The 20,490-nt window shown below is 41.3% G+C and overlaps 2 protein-coding genes and 1 long non-coding RNA gene across 12 annotated transcripts in view; 2 read left to right on the plus strand and 1 right to left on the minus strand.

Moving 5' to 3' along the window:
- The window catches only part of LOC137589054 (ninjurin-2-like), a 35,717-nt gene extending 25,583 nt beyond the window's left edge, over nt 1-10,134 (plus strand). For 4 of the 6 annotated variants that reach the window (XM_068306479.1, XM_068306483.1, XM_068306480.1 and 1 more), the window contains 3 exons: nt 7,694-7,830; nt 7,911-7,990; nt 8,631-8,800. In XM_068306479.1, the coding sequence (XP_068162580.1) occupies nt 7,694-7,830; nt 7,911-7,990; nt 8,631-8,800 (387 nt within the window). Of the gene's footprint in view, nt 1-7,693; nt 7,831-7,910; nt 7,991-8,630; nt 8,801-9,228; nt 9,944-9,970 lie in introns of those variants that run through there. The other 2 variants (XM_068306482.1, XM_068306481.1) reach the window with 2 other exon arrangements.
- LOC137589057 (uncharacterized) lies at nt 7,508-10,133 on the minus strand. Of its 2 annotated transcripts, XR_011034137.1 has the most exons (4): nt 10,018-10,133; nt 9,276-9,391; nt 8,656-8,824; nt 7,508-8,295 (listed from the first exon to the last, which is right to left on the minus strand). It is a non-coding gene; the product is annotated as an uncharacterized lncRNA (long non-coding RNA). The 2 variants fall into 2 exon arrangements; XR_011034136.1 differs by lacking the exon at nt 10,018-10,133 and having other exon boundaries at nt 9,276-9,404.
- Nucleotides 10,135-13,130: 2,996 nt separating the features above from the next.
- LOC137589125 (ELKS/Rab6-interacting/CAST family member 1-like) overlaps nt 13,131-20,490 on the plus strand; it is a 96,439-nt gene continuing 89,079 nt past the window's right edge. For 2 of the 4 annotated variants that reach the window (XM_068306624.1, XM_068306628.1), the window contains exons 1-2: nt 13,131-13,389; nt 19,249-20,057. In XM_068306624.1, the coding sequence (XP_068162725.1) occupies nt 19,560-20,057 (498 nt within the window). In that variant the 5' untranslated portion in view covers nt 13,131-13,389; nt 19,249-19,559. The remainder of the gene's footprint in view (nt 13,390-19,248; nt 20,058-20,490) is intronic. The other 2 variants (XM_068306626.1, XM_068306625.1) reach the window with 2 other exon arrangements.

Raw genomic sequence — 20,490 nt, forward strand, 5'->3', positions numbered from 1 at the left:
CAATGAACAGCATGTTTTACAGTTCCACGAATCATCCCAGAGGCAAGCAAGTTCTTTTTACATACATTACATCAAGTACACGTACAAGGTGTCTCCTCTTGTATATGCTGTCATTTATGACACATGCATGCACACTATTTAGAAATGCTCTTTCTTCTGGTGGTGAATGCAGATCGCTGAACTAACTATAATTTTTATTTATGATATATGAATCTATCAAAAAGTCACATTTCATCTGTCCTGAGCAGCAACAAGTTAAACCAGACATGGGTGTCGATGGCGGTGGTGGTGGCTGATGAATCTGAAGAGAAACCATGAAGTTGGATAAATCTGAGTGGTGGAGGAAGGTGTTGACATTATAGATCTAGACGTACAGAGAATGATATTGATAAAGACACCAGTGAGATAAGGCGTGTCACTGTACTGTTGGATATACAGGTAGTCCTCAAGATACAAACGTCTGACTTTATTCATGGAGATATTCGTTTGGTATGTTGCTCTGCTCAAAACCACCAGATTTCACAGACAGTTATTTCACTTTGTAGAACACAACAAAATCGTACCGGCTTCTGTGCCTGTGCTGGAGTTATTGTGTGGTGTTTAGCATGTGAGTCTGGAACTATGAAACCTCTTACCTGCTTATGGCTTTAGTCACTTAGACCCTGAACTATGTCAAAGATGTGGCTGAGGTTTAAAACATATTGGATTTACTAAATCGCTTCAAAATCTAGTGTTTTTGTGACAAATCTTGCTAAACTGAGTAACAGAACACACACACACACGTGTGTGTAGTGCAGAATACTGCAGAATTGCTGCATGCTTGAGTGTTTGTTGGGTAGAAATTAAATTTATGTGCATTTACAAACTTCAAGAATGAAAAAAACTTGCAGTTTGTGTTCTTATATTTGAGCCATTTGTGTTGCTCTTTTGTCATAATGATAAAATTAGATCCACAGGATCCATCTTTACATTCAGGACATATAAAGTAATCATGCGTGTGATGTCCCTGTATATCTTACATATTTTCATTCCTACTTGTCAACGCTGAAGTTTAAAAGTACAAGCAGCCTCTAAGCTGCAGGAGTGTTTCTGTTTATCTGTCTGTTTTTGATATTGCCATGGTAACGTGTGAGGTGTTTAAGAGCACAAGGATGGTGCACACGCTACTGGCATGTGATACACACCCGCACACACCTGGCAGAGACACACACACACCAGGCCAAGAGTTTACGACAGATGCACACACACACACGCGACATACAAACACACACCTGGCAGAGATTTTGTCAAACGTACATAACATTCCAAGTTATAGTATAAAGCATGCAGCATACGTCCACATGTTACGCAACACGGCTGACATCAGAGGAGAACCAGGTGTTTATGGACCTCTTCAACCCCTATAAACCCACTACTACTGACTGATGTCTGTAAAGTGGTACACACAGGTTTCCTAAACGCAAAGCCTACTGGTGAAATGAGAAGATTTGAACTCAAAGCCTAAATACAAGCTTTAAACAACTCGTTCCAGTTTGACCGCATGAGTCTGATTTATAGTTCCTCTAAAATACCTACAGGCACAAAAACAAGGCGTGGAGGTCACATATAGTTATAAAATGAAATGGTTGAAAGTGTGACCTTTTGTAAGGTTTGTGGGGGTGTGTCCCCTGTTCCCTGAGGGATGGGGGGGCAGCTGGAGTCATCGATACGGGGAACAAGGTTACGCCACATGGTTATGGTCAGGAATGTAGAGAGGCAACTGATCTTTGACTGCCACTGTCACTCCATTACCACATGGAAACTGTAGTGGTCAGATGTTCACACACACACACACACACACACACACACACACACACACACACACACACACACACACACACACACACACACACACACACACACACACACACTCCATCTGAAGGACAATCAAAGGATGACACATTACACATCACAAATGGGCATAAAGAAAGTGTATTTTAAAATCTTTCTTTTATTTCTTGCAATTTTGATGTTTGGATATTTTTGCTCTCGTGTTTTCAAACTGTTATTTTAAAGGAAGACAATCCTCATTGGTGGGACGCTCTCATACATGATTATTCCCCCCATTATGGCAGCTGAATGCAATAAGTGGAGTCAGAAGTGTTGGTTGTGGTTCAAGTAATTATAAAGAACAGACGAAGAGGAGGTTGGGATCAAAAAGTAGGAAGAAGTGTCTTAAACCACGTGTGTTCACGTGTGTTATGGGATGAACAAATAGGCAAGAAACACGCTTGTTAAACGGGCTCATGGAGCCAGTTTGCACATTTACTGTTGTCCCCTAATCGTGAACACACACCTCCAGCTAAAGATGTAAAGACCAGCATCATCCTCGCTTCGTGTAGCGTAGACTTTAATTAGTAGGAGACACAAATGCCATTTAATGGCTGTTTTCTCACAGCAGCTTTGCTAATGAAGGGTCAGGCAACAGGATGATAGTCGTTCACGGAACGCAGATGAGGGGTCAGTTTTAAACCCCCTGCCTTTTATGTGAAAGGGAAACAACATGGCTAACGGCCTCCTTCCTGTTTCCTCCCCAGCAAAGGTTCACCTCCTCTTTTAGCTCTAACATGTGGCCATTTATATTTATTGAGTTTTCTCCACTGTTTCTCCCATTGCATAACGTGTCCATTCACTGACATGCCCACTCCCCCCCTCCCTGCCAAATAACCTGAAAAGCAGCATTTTTATTTGTTCACCGTGTTCCCCCAAAACAAATAACCACAGGAGTTGTGAAAAGGTGCTCGTTTGGATATGGGAATATTTTTGACTTTATGTTCTAGAAGAAAATTATGTGTTCGCTTCAAATTTTCAGTATTTCCACCATGTAGAATTCTTTCAGCTTTAGAGAAAATGTTTAAATTTTATGACCTAATTTCAATCAGGGTAAACAGTATAGTTTTCATTGGTGTTTTGATTCTTCTGGGAAATTAAAATCAAAGCTGCAGTAATATTATTCCCCCTATGGCTTCCAGATGCTGGTGGTGGTGGTGATGGCTGATGACTCTACTGAAACTGATCAATCCTGAAACAAATGATAAAATAGTCGTGTTTACAAATCTAGGATGGATATGGAATCCTAGATTTCTGTGATATCTTTTTTTTCATGACCACCCTTCTACCATCATTTACTACCATCATATATAAAGTATGATGAAGCACAAAAATTTAATGAAATTTAAAAGCCCTTCAACACTCAACAGGTCTTTACTTAAATCACTCCAGAAAGTCCTTCTTCTCTTCTCCCCATCATGCTGACTCTTCTCTTTGGGTCGCTATCTGATTCTCTTCATATGCTTCCCTGCCTTCATCCGACTCCCTCATCCTAAATGGCAGTTACATAAAAACCAAACAGAAAAATGATGGCTTCGGGTGTCGACAGGCTTGGAAAAATGTGGAGGGAAAAAACCAGCTCAGAGACAGACAGGCAGATCTGCAGAGAGACAGACGGACGGTAAAAATAAGATACCAAAACAAAACCAGAGCTCCACTCCTAGTTGGGAGTCCCTTCCTATTGGCTACTATGGTAGCCAATTGGAGTCCAGGGGAGGAGCACTTCCTGTGAGGTCAAGGGGGCCTCTCACTTAGTCTGGAATACAGGAGTATGTGTGTGTGTATGTGTGTTTGTGGGGTTTGCATTTAAAGACATGCAGTTTTGTAAGCATGTTTTTGTGTTTATTAGCCACACAACCCTCTGCATACCTGTGAATGTGTCGCAACGTTTTAGGAAAGTTGCGTCACAACGTCATACAGGTATTCATCTGATGTCACGAGCTTTACGTGTGGTTGTAGGGCCCGTTTGTTTAGGTGTGGGTATGTGTACATTTTGCGATTGTGGCCTTTTGCCCGTAAATTTCAGGAATTTTACGAGTTTTACAAGAACTCTAAAGCAGCTTAGTATATAAATACCATACAGCCATAAAAAGCAGTAGGATAAAAGAGAACCCACAGAAATATACTCTCATTACCCAGCTCAATACTGTGTAAGAAGTTAGAGGCATTCTTCATTGTATTATTATTATTATTATTAGTAGTAGTAGTAGTAGTAGTAGTATTACTATTACAGAAGCAGCATGGTTTTGAACAGACATTGATGATTCCCAGATGTCATAGATATCCTGACTTTTATTTTGAAGAGGTTGATTTCATTGCTTTAACGACTGGTATCACAGTGTAACGTGCGGTTATCTATTTGTTAACGGCCAGCACATACATTTCAATTTTAATACCATGAGTTGCGATAGAAATACAATGTTTACATGAATAAGTTCCATCTTTCCATTTCTCCATGTATGACAATAAATGTCTAGAGTGGAGCCTTTTGGTTTATGGGGAGTTTTTCCTTTTGTATTTTTCTTGTTTCCACGGTTACAAGTTGAAAGTGGGCTCACTCTACGGGTGGTATTTTTTGCTCATTCTTGTTATCTGTGAACATCATTGGTCTCGTGGAGTAAGATTTTAATCTTTCATCAATAAGTAAAGAAAATATTTTTACGGTAGTCCAACAGGCTGCTGATCAGTCCTCAGAGAGAAGCCTTCACTAGATCCACTAGAACCTGTTTGACTGGAAGACATCCAGTAAGACCAGAGAAATGAGACGCTAACACGTTGTGGCAATCCGTTTAACCCATACCACCATTTGATAAATACAATTTTAACTCTTTTATCCACTAAAAGCAAAAACCGACCCAGACGGTGAACCCTGGGCCTCCATGATGGCACTGCCTCCAGGCCAACTGGTTGTAATTCGCAGCCTCTGAGGGTGGGGTGGGGGGTGGGGTCAGTATGTGTGTGTAACCCCCCAGGCCCCCCTGCATCCATTTCTGCAGACTTCCTCAATGAATAATGATCCACCCCTCCCCTACCTGTCCAGCAAAACCCGGGGTCAAATAATAATTCAATCACATATTTTAATAAATCTACTTTAGTGCAGATTTAGTGTGATAAAAGCTCAGCTTAGTGCATTTAGGGAGGCATAAAACTGAGTGAACACACATGGCCTGTAAAACTTTATTTAAGCCATTCCAGTTTGCATGTGTGTGGGTGTGTGTACGTGCGTGTGTGTGTGTGTTTGTGTGTGTGTCTGTGTGTGTGTGTATGTGTGTGTTTTGGCAACCAGCGCAAAAGTAATGTTGATAAAATGTGACCCCAACAGAGAAAAGATGGAAACACGCCAACGTATATACATGTGTTTCCCTCACTCTCTCCTTTTCTCTCCACAGATGTCTTTTGCACTTCTTCCTTCATTTCATCTTCCTTTTTTTTTTTACAGGTCTCTCTCTCGTACAAAGAAGGGCCTTGGTGCATATGTTCACAATGTCAAAATAGCCCTCCGTTTCTAGGAATCGCTTCGGCGTTTCTTGGAGATCGACCCAGTGTGAAATTAACTGTTCTGCACACAAAGCGGTATAGAAGGGATGGAGTCGAAGATTACGAGACATAAATGCACCACGTGAAATGGTCTCATCGAGATTTCGGTGTTAGGAAAGGTAAATTGTGGCCCAAAGAAAGGGGTTTAATTTGATTTAAAATTAAGCCCTTGGATTGGTAAACATTTGGATAAACTGTAAGGTACAGGTTATTCAAAAATACAACAAAGAAAACCCCAAGAACATATTTTTCCTCTTGCACAGAGGACCAGCATGTTTTGGTTTTGGCTTGTGGCACCTGAAGCGTCCAAGAACTACATCCAAAAATGTCTGCATCAACATCTCATTCCAAAAAACTGCAAGGTTATGATAAGATGTTGACCTGATGTGAAGTACGGACGAGAAGTTACCAAACGTAACCTCCCAAACACTGTCTCTCCACAAACAGGAAGTCTGCCAGGAGTTGTGGGCAAAAGGGAAGTGGATGCAAACACATTGGTTTGAGCTGCATGCTAGTTTTGTGGTGCTATTGGTTGGCTACACAAGTTTGCAAGCATGTTAGCATTATGAGAGTTCAAGGATGAAACGAGCGCTTGTGGCCTCAGTCCACTTTGGTGGACATACAGTGACATAACCTGTTTCTTGAAGGTGAAGTCCTTCCGTCTCTCTTGCTGTGGGTAATGAACGAGTGACGGTCTATCATCGACCTTCTTTATTATCGACTGACACATCAAAGTAGCATAATCTCACTCTTATTCTCAGTCATCTGTTTAAAAGCAGGCATCATCTATTCGTTTGTTCTCAGCCTGTCATTCTCTTGTGGATGTGAACCACAACCAAAATAGAGTAAACTGTCACCAACTTTATTTTCGTTGGTGATTCTGTAAACCATTCTAAGTAAAGATGGCACTGATGAAAGACAGAAGATCAAATCCTGCAAAATTCTCCGTATAAACTGTCATGATGCTTTCAATATGTTACAAAACCTGTTGGATGGAACTCACCTCGTCTGATATCCCTCAAATAATGAGTGGAAGGAGTTTCCATGTGTGTTTACTGATCTGCAGGCATTGAAACGTGCTAACATCTTAGCACCTCACTGCTCACAATAGCAGTAACTATCCACACATTAATGTGTTCTGGCTGAAACACACTCAAAGTTGGGTTTGGGGCTATTTTTCTGCGTGGTATAGAACAAGACGTGAGTAATTAGATCCTGACTTCATCTGTTTTTGTTGTTCTGGAATCAGTGAAATGTCTCTTTCCCAGGCAGCTTCAAGTTGATCCGACAACTTCTGTGATTTTTTTTAATCTCAAGAAAAAAAGAAAAAAAAAGGAAGCTGCAGAAAGTTGTCCTTGAGAAGTAAGCAGCACACAGAAGTTGCAGAGTCGAACAATTACTGAACATGCAATGTGGGTGTTGTGTTTATTTTGGAGCCATAAATCACGTAGCTGCAGAGTGAGGTCATAAATCACAAAGTGCACGCGCATAAACGACTAAATTAAAATGTGATCCAAGGTTTCCTTAAACACAGTTCTATTTCTGTGCAGAACCACCTATTGCACCTTATTCCAATGTTCACTGGCACACCTTTGGGTAAAGAGATCCAATCGGGGACAGAACACTTTCATCTATAGTTCTGTTATTCAATATGTGCATCTACAATTTAAAGGATGATAAATCAATACTTGCCATGTAAGATATAATAGATCAAGACCTCATGGAATAAAATTTAACGGTTTCTGGCATAAAATATTAATTCCTACCATATTTATAGTTCAGTGACTTCCCACTGCCCTATCAGATAATTTTCCTGGAATATCTACTGTACTTTAAACCATAAGTACATATTTTGTTTTCCGAATTCGCTCGTGTGCAACAAAGTGTGACCCTTCATCATTCTAAACACAGCTGCTTCCAACCGCTGGAAAACAAGCTGTTAGAGCACCCGTGATGAATGAACCCAGAGATACAGTTGGAATTTTTTTCCATTTTTCAGCCAAAATCAAAATGTAATAATAAACACTCCTAGAATAAAGTGGAGCTACGAGGATAAGAGTTGCATTTACCTTTAATGAATCGCAAAACATTCCTCCGGCCATGCTGAGATCCTTGGGCTTCTCATTAACCACATTTCTGCCTTTTAATTTGTTGTTCATAAAACCATCATTTTAAGTCTTTATCTTGACAGAATCCTGCGGTGGTGTTTCTTATCTTTGCTGCCCCCTTCTGGTCAGTTTTATATGACTGAGCAGAATTCCTTGAAAATCAAATCTGTCTTTTCCAGGGAGGTTCTCCCTCCAATCTGAACATGAACCTGTATGCGACCAAGAAGACGGCGGCTGAGGGCATGCTGGACATCGCTCTGTTCCTGGCGAACATCACACACATGAAGACCGTCATCGAACAGGGAGCTGGATACAGGTTGAGAACCTTTTCTTCTCCGATTCAAATGGTTCAGGATAATCGGATTAGAACTTCTCCTCCTCCTCCCTCTTCCTCAGATACTACATTGCGGTCCTGACACTCATCTCCTTCTCGCTGGTCCTCCAGATAGTGGCTGGAGTCCTCATCATCATTATTGGTGAGCCAATCGCAACGCAGCATGAATCAAGCTCCTCCTCTCACGTTAACACACTAATACACTGACACTGATTTGTTGAACCTGGAAAGCATGGCTTCTTGTTGTTGTTGTTATTGTTTGTGTGTACGTGTGTGTGCCTGTTTCAGCTCGGAGGGACCTCAACGTTGAGGCCGAACAAAAGCGCCTGGACAGCCTGAACAACACCATCACCATCATCATCTTCCTCATCTTCGTCACCAACATCTTAATCTCCGTTTTCGGGATGGAGCGCACCGGCCTCTTTGCCAGGATGCATTTCTGAATTTCTGATGAGAAGAATTATTCCCAGACAGACAGACAGACAGACAGACAGACAGACAGACAGACAGACACACACACACACACACACACACACACACACACACACACACACACACACACACATTGTGACTCACTGTTCTACTTATAGTACTAATCTGAGATTACTGCGATCTGATTACTCAGTATGATATGATTTATAAAGTATGAATGGACTGCACTGTGTAATGTATGTATGTGTGTGTGTGTGTGTGTGTGTGTGTGTGTGTGTGTGTGTGTGTGTGTGTGTGTGTGTGTGTGTGTGTGTGTGTGTGCATTTCTGTGTGTGCGTGCGCTTGTGCAGCCCGTGTCGAGCTGACCCTCCTCACCTCTTGTCAGCGTCTGTTAAACTTCCTGAACAATCTGACCACCGCCATCATCTTCATCACCCTCATCATAAACATCATCAAATCGGCGTTCGGCACACAGCGCAGCTGCTTCCTGCGATGGCTTCTTCAACGCTTCATTCTATGAAATACACAATGTATGTAGACAAACCTGAACATACACACACACAAACACACACACACACACACACACACACACACACACACACACATTTTTAAAACTGGAGACATTCCGTGTTGTTGTTACAAACAAATTACGGAAGTGTAATATTGGTCCATAAGATGCACTCAGTTAGGGGTCTTTGCATGGGGTGGGGGTAGGGGAGGTAATTTTATTTCCTGATTGTAATTAAATTGCTGACATCATTTGTTTATCACGAATGAAACAGGAAATTTGTTAGCGCAGGTCAAAAGATCACAAGAACCAGACAGAGGCTGGAGGGCGAGTGGCTGATCCATAATGTACGAGCATCGGCTGTGTGTTTGTTTGCATGGGGTCACTGCGAGTTCATGAATCCACTGTATGAGTGCATGTGTGTGTTTTGTGTGTTGTAGCCCGCAGGGACCTGAATGTGGTGTCCAATCAGAAACGACTCGACTACCTTAACAACGTAGCCACAGGCGTCATCTTCGTCACTGCCGTGATCAACTTCTTCGTCAGCTTCTTCGGGTCCAAGAGGACCGGCTTCTTCCGCTGGCTACTGGCTCGACTCCACTTCTGACACACACACACACACACACACACACACACACACACACACACACACACACACACACACACACACACACACACACACACACACACACACACACATACACAAAATGACAAACGTCATTTTTATCTTCATAATCACTTAAATATGTGAAATACGTTTATTAATTTGAAAACAAGTAATTTGCATTTCAACCTGTGACTCACTTTAATGCAGCTAAAATATTTTCACCGTAACCAAATGATTATTTCTGTAAATACGCATTTAATTTTCTGCAGTAACTTATTTGTGCAAATATGTGCATGTATTCCATCCTTTTTTACTTTTTCTTACCTTCAATTTTTTTTAACATTATCTATTTGAAAGGTTTTTGATGTAAAATGTAAAAAAAAAATCAGGGTAATGTACACAATCCCCCTGAAAGCTGAATAAATGCAGAAATTTAACAGAAAACTATTGTGTTGTGTTTTTGTGCGTTAATGCAGTGTGCATATGGAAGTGTGTCCGTATTTGTGAACTGTGCATCATTTATTTTGACTCCCTACTGTATATGTACTGTATGTGTATGTTTGTGTTTGTCATAGGCCGTCGTGACCTGAGAAACAGCGCCCTGCAGAACCGACTGGATTACCTGAACAACGTAACGACCATCATAGTCTTCATCACCACCATCCTCAACTTCTTCATCAGCACCTTTGGCATGCAGAGCACTGGGTATTTCCCATGGCTCATGATGCGCATTCACTGACATGAAAACATTCACACGCAGAAGCAGTTTGGCTCAGTTTTAGCTCTTTTTTTTTAAAACCGCATCATTTCATTGATTTAAAAATAATAGTAATAAGACATTTCTCACACTTTTTTCTGATAATTATTGTGGTGATACTGCCCTCTAGTTTCCAAAAATGATCACTACCATATTTTACCACTCCTTGAAAACTAATCTTAACAGATGATCCCTTCAGCAACAAAACCAGCAAATACAACACATTTAAAATTAATTGATTATTGCTGTTGATGTCATTACTGCTGTTTGGTCGTTTGTGAAGTCAACTGAAGCTGTACCATTGCTGACAGGTCAGAGGTCAAGCTGTCAGAGTGCTTTTTGATGATAACTGTTGAATTACAATAAAATAAAGTGATATGCCATAAAGACGTTGTTGTAAAGAAGTATAAACAAAAAAACTAAAGGACGAAAAAAGGCCATAATTTTTCCACTCTATCAAAATGGTTTCTTTTGCTGAGGATTTTAGTGCTGTCGCATTATTACATTTTTGTGTGGACTGTAATTGTTTTCCACAGTCATTTAAACTGCTTAATTTCATTTGCTTGAAAACAGCTGGTTGCAGAGGAAATTTCATATTTCAGTCGCTATTTCCATGTTGTTTCCCACCCTTTGGCATTCGATTGGTGATTGCTAATGATGTCATCTGGTTGCATTTATTCCAACTAGGAGTGGATTTTTTTTTTCTCAGGGGGGATAAACTTTTCAATGAATATCCAGTGATATGAACATCGTGAATCATTTAGTGGTGAAGCCAAACAGCAACAGCATGACAAGAGAGAGCCGAATAACGATTTATATCGTGTGTAACACAACTAAAAACCTCTCACAAATCACTAAAAACATTCATGCAACATCCAAACCAAATCTACAGCCACAAGTTTTAATGAATATTCATATATCTTTCAGAAAGTCTAAGTATAAACTTGACAGTGCCTAAAAAATTATGTTCTTCTATGTGTTGTATTTTAAAGTGTCATGAGACCTGTTGCAGGTCCTAAATATGACCAATAGATGGCGTTGTTGTTTACCCAGTGGACCAGTCCGCCGGTCTCAAAGATCCGACTCTATAAGCAAGTAAAGTAGAGGTTAAAGTGACATCATATAAACAATATTTCATTGGTTTGACTTTTTAACGAATTTTCGTGTATTGTTTTTAAAAGATAAACTGTCCATTTATTTGCTTACTCTGTACAGTTAAGACAAATTGTAATATATTCCATAATATATTATTTAAACACAAAATATCAGAAATTCTTCTTTTCTGTCATCAAAACTTTGATGTGTTTTGTTATATAAGGCTTATGCAACAGCAATTTCTTTTTGTTTTTTTTAAGCTTTGTTATGGTATTTCTTTACAAGTCCCTAAAGTAATTTTAAATGGACATTTCTAAAGCTCTTGTTTTTCATATTTTCATAGCTCAAGAGATTAATTGACAATATAAAGAATGAATGAATTATTAATGAAATGGCTGTCGTTTGAACCCTCGTTATGTGCTCCAAATTTGCAGTTGACATAAATGAGATGAACACATCTAACGAATGAGATTCAAAAGAACAATGGTGTGTGCATTATGCAGCTCTTATGTTATAATCCTTCATGAATTTACTTTTTCACAGCCAGCTTCTCCTTTTCTGCTTCTTCTGGATGCACTGCTGAGGTTCTCTGGGGCTGTCAAGTCCGTACCTCATGTGTTATGGTTGTAATTAGCAAAGGGTGCCCTTTATGAATAAAATACAAGCTGTCAGTAAAGGTTTTCACAGTTCAGAATGAGACTGGTCCATCCTCTCCTCAAGGGAAACTTTACCCAGCAGACTATTTATACCCCAGCTGTCTGAGCTACTGGCGCCCTGGGAACTGGGACACTGTGCTTGAGTGTGTGTGTGTGTGTGTGTGTGTGTGTGTGTGTGTGTGTGTGTGTGTGTGTGTGTGTGTGTGTGTGTGTGTGTGTGTGTGTGTGTGTGTGTGTGTGTGTGTGTGTGTGTGTGTGTGTGTGTGGTCATTGTCTAGTTAGAAAGATTTCTTTGGTGTAATGTGAAATTGGTTATGAGAAAGACAGAGCAGAGATACCAGGATGGTCGGAATTAAAAGGATAACCACTAAACAAATATAGTCAGTGTCTGAAATGACCTCGGGTTATGACATTTCTACACACTAGAGATAATTTGTTGAACCATATAAATCCAGCTACAACTGACATATAGCCCCTGCCCCTGATTTTTGCCCCTGGCTTCATCACAACACCCTCACCACTCTTCCTAGTGACCATCTCACAGCCAGTTTAAACCTGTACCTGTGCTGAGGCTCAACAAGCAATATAAGTACATAGTTCCAACACAAGTTTAAATCCAGTTTAGGGATACTTACTGTGGTATTTTCATGATATATCAACTTATATTTCTAATCCACTACATTTTATTCACTTTAAAAACTTGCATCTAAAATTGATTTAAATCTAATAATATGCACGAAGGAATATACTGTAAAATTGCATTAAAGGCATTACTTTGGACATTAAAATAATATTTTGCATTATTACTTTCATCTATAGGGAAAAGAAATAAAAGCTAAATTCTCTTTCCTCACCATAACTTTTATCCATGTGAGATAAAACTTTGAATTTTTAAAATGAAAAACACTACAAAAATATAATCTCATAAAATGACACTGCAATATTATTTAAAAATGAAAAATATAGCTTTAATGAAAAAATCTGTGAGGCTTAATTGATAGTTGTGTCTTGATATTTTTTTATTTTTATTATTATTATTATTTCTTAAATGTTCGATATATGAATTATCTATATTTAATTGTTATTTAAATAATCAAGATTAACTTACAATAAATAAATAATAATTTTATATTAATAACTTTAATGATCATATACTGTACGCCCACACTGGCTAGATGGGAGGAGCGACGTCCGTGTTGGGCCTCGCGCGCCACCGCTCCGACGTCGTGACGTCATGGGAGCGCTGGAACGGTAGGGGAAGCCTGGTGGAGCTGGCAAAGACAGGGGAGGAGTGAAGCATAGCCCGAGGAGCAGCGGGGAGGACGTATGACGGCGAGGCGGCCCCGGGAGAGAGCGTTCCACCTCGGCTGTCTGTGAGTTCCGTTACGAAACACCCGTCCGCTGGTTGACAGAAGCAGAGGAGGATATGTGAGTTGCTGCTTTCAGCTAACCTACCACCGGGGAGGGCAACGTAAACACAGCCGCAGTGAGTACTGAAGTTAGCTGCTAGTCTGGGGCGCGCGTGCGGACTCGCGTGTGTGTTTGATTACAACGCCTGAGTGTGTGTCAAAGTCACGTGTGTCATCCCCACAACACCCAATCGATTCACGTTTGGAAGCTGTCATTTTCAGACGTTCCCTATTTTTTTTTTTTCTGGCGGCAGACACACTGTAGTCCTCGGAGGGTTTGCCGTGTAATAACAGGCTAATAACACCACGTCTCTTTGCTGTCTCAGTGTCTTAACGCCGATTTGAAACTCTTCCTCAAGTGTTCAAAATATTTTTGAGCCACCGGCCTGTCAACAGCTGAAGACCGCATGCATCCACTCAACATGTTCGGGTCGGGGTAACAACAACATCTTATAATAATAAAAATGATGAAAGAAGGGAAGTGAGAGATGCGTGTGTTTTGCAATACCCCAGGGGAGAGAAAGGGAGGCAAAAGGTGGGTGGGTTGCAGTCGTGGTTTCCTCCCGTGGTCCGCCCACAGGTTTTTTTGCGCTCCCCTCCCGCACCGCCCCTCCTTCGGGAACGACGAGTTGGTGAACCGAGCGACTTCCTTCCACTCAGGTTATTGTTAACGGTGGACCTTTTTAAATGCCACTCTGTATGCATCACTCCTTCCGCAGGTTATTGGGGGGGTGGGGAGTCGTTGTTTTTATTTAATAAGAAGTTGCAGCAAAGATTTCCACATGTTTGCATGACTTATTTTGAAGTTCAGTGTTTTTATTTCGTGATCAAACTTTCTGCACAGAGTAGTGACTCTGGCTCCAGAATCAAAAAAGAAAAAAAATGAATTGCCTTGACGTTTCAACACTTTTACAACAACATGAAGAACTTAGCGTAGCTTTTCAAACCCCTAATGCCCCACAACTTATGACTTTGTTAACTAAACCTGAGGCAAATAATCTTAATAACTAAAATCTTCTTTAACTTCATTATCTGTCTGTTGTGATGCTTGCCATATTGCAGTATATATCTCTTATAAAGGTGACCCTACAAGCACAGTCTGGGGGGACTCCTGCTCTCACTTTCTCTTCCATCATCTACCACACGCTCTCAAATTAGTTTTGTTCATCCCTGCCTTGCTGTTAGTCGAGTCCCATTCGCACATCGTGTGTTTACACGTCTATGTGTTTAAGTCTGATTAAATGTGTGTTTTGTTTGGCCGGCCTGCATCTCAGATTAATTTCCTGAGGTATACAATAGCCTGGCGCTGATGCTATCTGTCTCTTATCAGTGTTGTGCTTTCCACTGCCTGAACTGTAATATATGTTTTATCACTGATAAGACAGGCTCTGCAGAGTTAAGTTACAAGTAGCACGGTCACCATGGTGAGCCGACGTCTGTATCTCGCTCAGACATCTTTTGTCCAATATTTTCTCCGAGGCATAATTGAGCTCCTCGCTTAATTGAAAAGCTCTCCTATAGAGTTGAGCTAATACTGTCTGGGCATGATTAATTGATTTTTCTCCTTGCGGAGGACAGACTTGACATGCCAAACCACAAACCCCCGCTTTGTTCTGTAGCGATGCTTTTAGAGGAGTTGCTTTCCAATTAAGCAATCCATAGATTACTACGAAACTGTCTATGTATGGTCTTGTGTTTGTGACGTCCAGTCAAACTGCATATAATTTGATGAGTTGCATTGTATTATCATCTTGAATGTTTCCCACAGACCTGAAGGTCTCATGACCTTTAACTCTAGATCCCGTACGAGCGCAGACGCTCTAAGACAAAAGGACCATTGAGCAAAAACGACTGAGATAACATTCAAGATGTTTTATTTGCATTAGATGTGGGCATTTAACAGGGTGCTAAACCACATTTAATTCCCAAACCCAAGCCGGCATATCGGGTTGCTATTGGTTGCATATCTGGTTACTATTGATTACATGTTGGGTTACTATTGGTTACATATCAGTTTATTGGTATTGAATGTGGGTGTGGCCTAACCCAGGGGACAACAGCTGGCTGACTGTGTGAGACCTCCATCCAGACCGCGACGTGTCTTGACACAACAGGGGGAAAAAAGTGTAAGCCTATTATTAGATCCATTATTAATGTTTGCCCTCAGAGGGGACGGGTTAGGGGCTTCAAACCTCACGGGTCAACTTACGTGACCTCTGGCAATTTTTGCAGAGTCACTTCAGAAGGCGATGGAAAGAATTCACTGAAATCTGATTCAGGCTTTGGGGGCCGCTAAGGGTGTGCATCTCATAATTTGTTTCTTCAGTTTGCATATATTTACATTTTTTAGGCACATTTGAACTATATTGGTTTTACATTGTTATTTGATTATAATGGAAGTTTTGATCTTTTCGTATCAGAAGAGAATGAAAATTTCCAGCTTCAGGGACATCTTTTAAATTTCACGGTTTATGTTTCTTCTTGTATTTATTATTGTATTTTTTAAACTGCAATGAAGGTTTAGCGTCATTCCCTGGCTGACATTCAGTGAGATTCAGAACTCCAAACAGAGCCTCTGAGTCACTTCCAGCTACATCCTGTCACAACAATCCTGACAGCAAACGAGAGAAACCGAGAATTATATAATATTCATCCCCAAACCAAAGAGAACTTTGTTAGACTTGGCTCCCACGCAGAAACGCCATCCAGCTAAGTATAGGTTAAGCGGCGTGTGCGTGGCGTTGTGCGGTGTGACAGATGGATGTGGGGTTGTCGCATAAATAGAACATACTGAGCACCTTCGGGAATGTTGTCGGAGAAAAGAGGGAGGAAGAGAAAGCGTCACGGAGACAAGTGAGTCAGAGGGAGAGATTAGATGTGGAAGAAAGAGTGATGAGACAACGAATGAGGAACAATTGCAGGTATTACGATGAGCGATCTCTTATTAGGTACCTGGACGCATCATGTTAGTCATATCTGCTTGGTCAACATTGGAGTCGTTAAAGTGATGCTAATTTAAAGCTGCCATTGATAAATAACCTGGAAAGTTTGTCATATTCCTAAAAAAGGTTTGAATTCTCTTTATTTATAGCGAGAATCTGAACTATGAACATTTAAAGCCTGATTTCTGCTGCGTTGTTTGCACAAGTACCAGGAGAGAACTTGGTGTCCAACCACAGATATTTTCTTGGTAGTGTGATGTGATATTCTAGGATTTTACGAGGGCTAAGACAACATTTAGTATGTGGAGGAAAGACGGGGCAAGAAAGCCTCTTGATGAGGGGGTGGGGGGGTGGGGGGGTTGAAACACAGGGCGTTACGTGGACTGCTTCCTGCCTTGTGTTCTGTGGACATAAAGGGAATGAGGCTATTTTGGTTCTCAGATTCACTCCTGGACCTGTTTCAGGATCTGTGTTGGGGCTGTAAGCAGGACATTTGGTGGTCAGGTATTTACAGTACAGCGTTGTAATTTTAGATGACCCAGTGGGGATTTGGCGAACATCACACAACAGTAAACTTATTCTGAACATAGAAATAGTCAGAGCTGAAGCTATTAGTCATCTACATATTGGCAGCGGCAATTTGTTTTTTTAATGTTATTTTAAGATGCCATTTTGGATGATAAATAATTGGCTCGTAATTTTTAAAAAAACAATCCTTAGATGAATAAATAAAGGTAATAAGTGTTGTTCAATAATATCTGCTGCAGATCACCTGTGTGGCGTCACGTCAGAGGATGTTGCAAAGCAGGCACAGACTTTATGTTCGTGAGTACAACAAATGTTTGTTCTCCATTTGTTTTTTCATATTTGCGTGAAAAGGCCTTCTGAGGCCAACTGCATCACTCGTGTTAGAATCCAATCGTGAAAAGTGCAGAATAGTAAAAAGATTCATCACGGCATTCGCCTCATGTGAGTCTTGAGGTTACTATTTCCATCCCTTACCCTCGACCTCGTCATGCGACCCTCAGATCTGAGATGTAGAAAACACAACATGGTGTGTGTTGTGGTTTCCACCAGCTCCTCCGGCCAGTAAAAATAAAGAGAATCGTGTGCGTGTGTTTGGAGCCGTGTGATAGGCTGCTGACCTGGTCCAGGGTTGACTGTACTCCTCTTGCCTGATGGCTTCTTGGGATGAGCTCGAGCGTCATGTGAAGTGGAAAAATATGTGTGGTCCTGTAACTCTTTTAGGATTGAGCTGTTAAAATGCAATAATTTGTGATTGGCTTCTCAGTTCCCAACACATACGAGCCAAGGGACGCTAGAACAAGAGCCATGTGCATTTAAAATAAAGGCCAGAAAAGAAGCTCAGGAGAACTGGAACATGAGTTTTTATATTAGCTACAGGTCAGCAGGTCCAGAGGGGAGGAGGAACGCTCTAACCACACTCAGATTGGCTTCAAATGAAGCATTAGATATGTGCGTTCAGTCACATGATCACTCGTGGCGGCTGAGCTTATGCACACATGCGTTCATCCCTGAACGTGTTGCCTTTGATATACCTCCACGTCCATCTGCACATGTGCTCTCTGTTTGTCTAAGAGTACGTACTGTAAGTACACAACAGAGCGGCTGTGCTGGAGGGGGGATCCTGGCCTGTTTCAGTCCAGGTGTGTCTTTCTGGCCTGAAGCGGGACACAGCAGATGTTTGACTGGAACTCACTGTTAGTAGTGTCGTCCCGTCCAGAGATCTGTGCATCATCAGGCCAACCAGAAAAGACCTGGGTTGGAATGCAAAGCCTGGGTCTACCGAAAGGCTTCATGGAGAAGTTTTGTATTCTTGTAAGATGTAAATACTAAATATGTATTTCCTCTAGAAGTTACAAGCAGTTTCCTCTTGTTTGAGCTTATAGTAGTCATGAAGCGGGCCGGTTCACTTCAGGCTGTTCTCAGTAGTGTGGATCAGGTGTCTAATGTGCCCGGACCATGGGTCGTGTGTCTACTGACCTGAGGATAGCATCACCGTCTCCAAGGAAACACAAACAACTGTCGACCAGCTGGCTGTTGATTTTAGATGGCTGTAAGTTTGTCTCTGTGTCGTATGCAGTAAGTGACTTCAGAGGTAACGTCTAGAGTTAGTAATATATTTCAGTTCACATTCTCTAAATGTCTGAAATGTTTCCTTTAAATTAAAAGTGTGCATGATGAGTAGTTCAGGGAGGCTGGGAAATTAGGCTTATTGTAAGCCTAAGCACATATATCTGTTGTTTGTTCAAGATATTTCATTATATTAATTTCATTTTCATTAATTTCTACACTAATAAATAAAAGTTGTTATTGACTGTAATATGTAATAGTAGGCTTTAAAAGCACAAAACCCCACATCATTTCATGGTGTTTTTACTCAAAAGTTTCTAGTGTGACTGACATGATGAGAATTCCTCTTTCTTTTTTTTGTGTATGTCTTCCCACTTCATTATTTCGGAATGAAAAGGATTTGTAACAAAATTTAATTGATCTATTTTCATACATATAATTAATTTAGTTGGAAACCAAATTATTTGCCTTTTTAAATTTGAAATCTGAGTTTTGAGCATCTTTGATTGGTGAGACACTCATGACTTAGATGTGGAGAGAAGTAAGACGAGGGGGCAATATACCCAGTCATCAATTAGCGCCAGCATGCTTTTACATTTCATTATGTCTGTTATTAAATACTTGAGAGTGCAGAGAATCCTCTTAAGATGATGAGGGATGTGACTCCAGGGATGGGAATGACTGTTCATCACTCCACTACTCTGTTTCTGGGTTGCCATGGAATCATGGTGTCCAGAGGATAATACCTCTTGACTGCAGTGAACCTCTTACCATCCAGTGGAATATCTATATAAGTGTACATGATGGTCTGCAAATGTTCATGTGCCCCAGAGGAACATGTTTTGAGTTGTATCTTTTCTGATCCCTAAGTCCTCTTCTCTCCCTCCCTTTCTGTTTAAGTGATCCCTGAACATGTGGAGTATCTGACGGCCTCTGTCTGAAGGGACACCACAGTGATTACAGCTTTAAAAGCCCATTGATTACAGCGAGGATATTGGAGAGGGCTTGATCACAGCTATGTCAACGCTTCATCAGGATTTCACAAGTCACAAAGGACTCCAGTAGAAAAGTGGACTTTCAGTTTCCAGCTATTACATCTAGCTTTTCTGGCTTTTTTTCCTTTACTTGATCTGAACATTGTGATCATGTCTTTTTGTCTCACTTGATTTATTTATCTCTGCACACACATACACACACTGCGTCATCTTGCCATGTATGGTAGCTCCCGTTCCATCTCAAAGCTGGAAGTAGTCGGATCCAATGGCAACGGATCAGTGTCCGGGAGTCCCGGTCGCTCTCCACGACTCCCTCGCTCCCCACACCTCGGACACCGGAGAAATGGCAGCAGCGGCTCCACCGGCGGACTCACCGGTTCCGGTAAAACTCTGTCGATGGAGAACATTCAGTCCATAAATGCCGCCTATGCTACGGGCGGTCCCATGTACTTCACCGACACAGCTGAGGACCCCATTGGCATCGGGAGCCTGGGCAGTGGGCTGAACCCCTCGCTACCTAAAAGCACCATGACCCTCGGTAGAGCTGGGACCAGGGTCCCCTATGGGGTCCGGGCAGCCATCATCGGGAGCAGTCCCAACATAAACTCCGGAGGGAATAGCGGAGCAATCATGCCCAGCGATGCAATAGCATTTGGCGCGGAGGTGCAAAACCAGACTTCACAAGCGACCACGGTGCCCCATTCCATGAGACAGGTGAGGCAGAGCAGCGTTTTTAGAAGTGGTAAACACTCATCCTGTAACAGATAATCCAAGTTGATTTTTAAACACTTTATTTGTCATTATACCTGACATAAAAACCAGGACTGGTAAAGGTGTTCAGCTCCAATCCTGTTCTGTTCTGATTCGGTGAGTGAATAGAGTCAAATCATAACCTCGAAATTCAAGGCATGATCCCCTGACTCTGAGATAAAGAGCTCTACATGCTAACCGTTGAGCTAGACTACAGCTTCAAGCTAATTTGCATCTGAAGTCCTTTATCTTGAAGAAGTGCTTCTCTTTGCAGACTTTGTAGATTTCACATACTTTTAAGACATTCCAGCACCAGCAGCCTTCAGGAGGGGTATTTCATTTTTACAAAAGACTTCAAAAAGTAAAGCCTGAACAAAGAGATCAAGTTACTGACGTC

The sequence above is a fragment of the Antennarius striatus genome, chromosome 22, assembly GCF_040054535.1.
Source record: "Antennarius striatus isolate MH-2024 chromosome 22, ASM4005453v1, whole genome shotgun sequence".
Classification (NCBI taxonomy): domain Eukaryota; kingdom Metazoa; phylum Chordata; class Actinopteri; order Lophiiformes; family Antennariidae; genus Antennarius; species Antennarius striatus.